Source organism: Sinocyclocheilus anshuiensis, unplaced genomic scaffold (assembly GCF_001515605.1).
Source record: "Sinocyclocheilus anshuiensis isolate Anshui unplaced genomic scaffold, SAMN03320099.WGS_v1.1 scaffold3005, whole genome shotgun sequence".
Taxonomy (NCBI): Eukaryota; Metazoa; Chordata; class Actinopteri; order Cypriniformes; family Cyprinidae; genus Sinocyclocheilus; species Sinocyclocheilus anshuiensis.
In genome coordinates, this window is record NW_015540835.1 from 211,732 (window position 1) to 213,903 (window position 2,172).

General features: G+C 36.6%; 1 protein-coding gene across 1 annotated transcript in view; it reads right to left on the reverse strand.

Moving 5' to 3' along the window:
• LOC107687381 (contactin-associated protein-like 4) overlaps positions 1-2,172 on the reverse strand; it is a 119,633-nt gene that overhangs the window by 87,485 nt on the left and 29,976 nt on the right. Inside the window, exon 3 of the mRNA XM_016484676.1 lies at positions 1,691-1,884. Coding sequence (XP_016340162.1) covers positions 1,691-1,884 — 194 coding nt within the window. The remainder of the gene's footprint in view (positions 1-1,690; positions 1,885-2,172) is intronic.

Genomic DNA, 2,172 nt, shown 5'->3' on the forward strand with positions numbered 1-2,172 from the left:
TCCTGCTGAGGAGACGCATCTCATTTGCTCTAAAGTGGCCTGTGAAATACATCAAGAGTCAAGGTGCAAATCCTCCAGCGTCAGGAGCGACAAGCTCTCGCTCTCACGAGAGGAAAAAACACAGGCGCTCACGTCTTCAACTCTAAACGCTTCTCGTGACAGACGGAGTCGTGACTAGCGTTTCTCACTGCATACTGATGACGGATCGAGACGCAAAAATGAGTCTCGGGTCTGTTCTGATGGGTCAGGAAAAAACAGCACTGAATGTTAATAATAACATGCAACTAATCATACAGTCATGTAAACAAATTTGGGGTATGATTTTTTTTTTGAAGGAAATGAATACTTTTATCCAGCAGGGATACAGTAAACTGATCAAAAGTGTCAGTCAAGACATTTATAATGTTACAAAATATTGATATTTCAAATGAATGCTGCTCTTTTGAACGTTCAATTCATCAAATAAACCTGAAAAATAAAATGTATCACGGTTTTCTCAAAAATATTGTGCAGCACAACTGTGTTCAACATTGATAATAATCAGAAATGTTTCTTGAGCAGCAAATCAGCATATTAGAATGATTTCTGAAGATCATGTGATGCTGAAGACTGGAGTAATGATGCTGAAAATACAGCTTTGACCACAGGAATAAATTACAGTTTAACAGATATTCACATAGAAAACAGCTGTTTTAAATTGTAATAATATTTCACGATTTTACAGATTTTACTGTATTTTTGATCAAATAAATGCAGCCTTGGTGAGCATAAGCTCCTCAAATATATAAAAAATAATAATATTTTTGTTGTTGACGTTAAATGACATTTTTGTTCATTTCTGCACAAAACTGAATTTTGTTACTGAGTTTGGTCATCAAATGTAAATCAGCTTCTTGAAGAACACTAGTTTGATGAATCGATAAGTACAAAGCACACAGAACAGACGGCATGGCATTTCGGCAAACAAACGTGAAGACGAGAAAAGATCTGAAACTCAATTAGCATCTATTCTCTGAGTGTGAGAACTAAATAAACCCTCACACACTTAACAAGCTCATTTCAATAACACACTTAGCTAGTGCTGAACTCACTGGAGAGCAGGAGGAACCTAAATCTGATTTAAGATTACACATTGAAGGAAGAGAATTAGATTCATATTTTTAAATGTTTGTTAAATAAATAAATTAATAAATAAATTTAATTATAATAAAATTACAATGATAAAATATCTAAGATTGCACACACGAAAATTATATGTATAATTGTAAATTTATATTAAATACATAAATAAATAAATAAATACATTTTATATTTAAATGAATAAATAAAAAATAAATCAAACAAACAAACAAACAAACAAACAAACAAACAAACAAATATATATATATATATATATATATATATAAAATATATAATCTACCTGTTAGCCGGTCAGGCTAAGACACAAGCTGAACAACCAGCAAAACCAGCTAAACACTAACTTGGCCAATCTGGAGACTCATATCTGCAGACCAGAAGATCACAGAGACGGAAAGAGGGACGTTTTGAGGCAATAAACAACATCCTAGTCGCTCAGTGTGACGGCGACTTCTTCACAGACAACAGCACTTACTATACTCAAGCGCTGCGTAGCATTTTCTCTCATCAGAGCATGTTTTCCTCCATCTCAGGTGAGGAGTTCAAGCCTTACCCCGATGCTATCCTCCTGTCGGTACGGCCTCCAATTATGGCCCGTGTCACTGAACATCAGGAGGTAGCGTGTGAGCCAATCAGAGCTGCCGTATCGGCCCTGGGTGGAGATGGCTGTAATCTCCGTCCGCTGCTCCAGCTTGATTTCCAGCCACTGGTACTTATTAGAGTCCAGCGGAGACCAGCCTCCGGCACCTGCGGGACACAGCACACAAGCGAAGGTCTTCTTACTCTGCATTATAGGCCGAGCTGCATGGATTGCATCACGCGCTGTTTATAACTGATCCAATGCTGATCCATTTGTTAGGAGAAAACAACTGCTGCCTTCTTAGGGAGCATCCAAACTGAAATTTAACCCTTATAAGTGGCCAATAAGAAACACTCTACATAGGCACTTATTGTGAAGTGCACAAACTCACAAATAATTTCAAAGCATTAGCATCACACACAAATATTGGTTTATATATATATATATATATATAT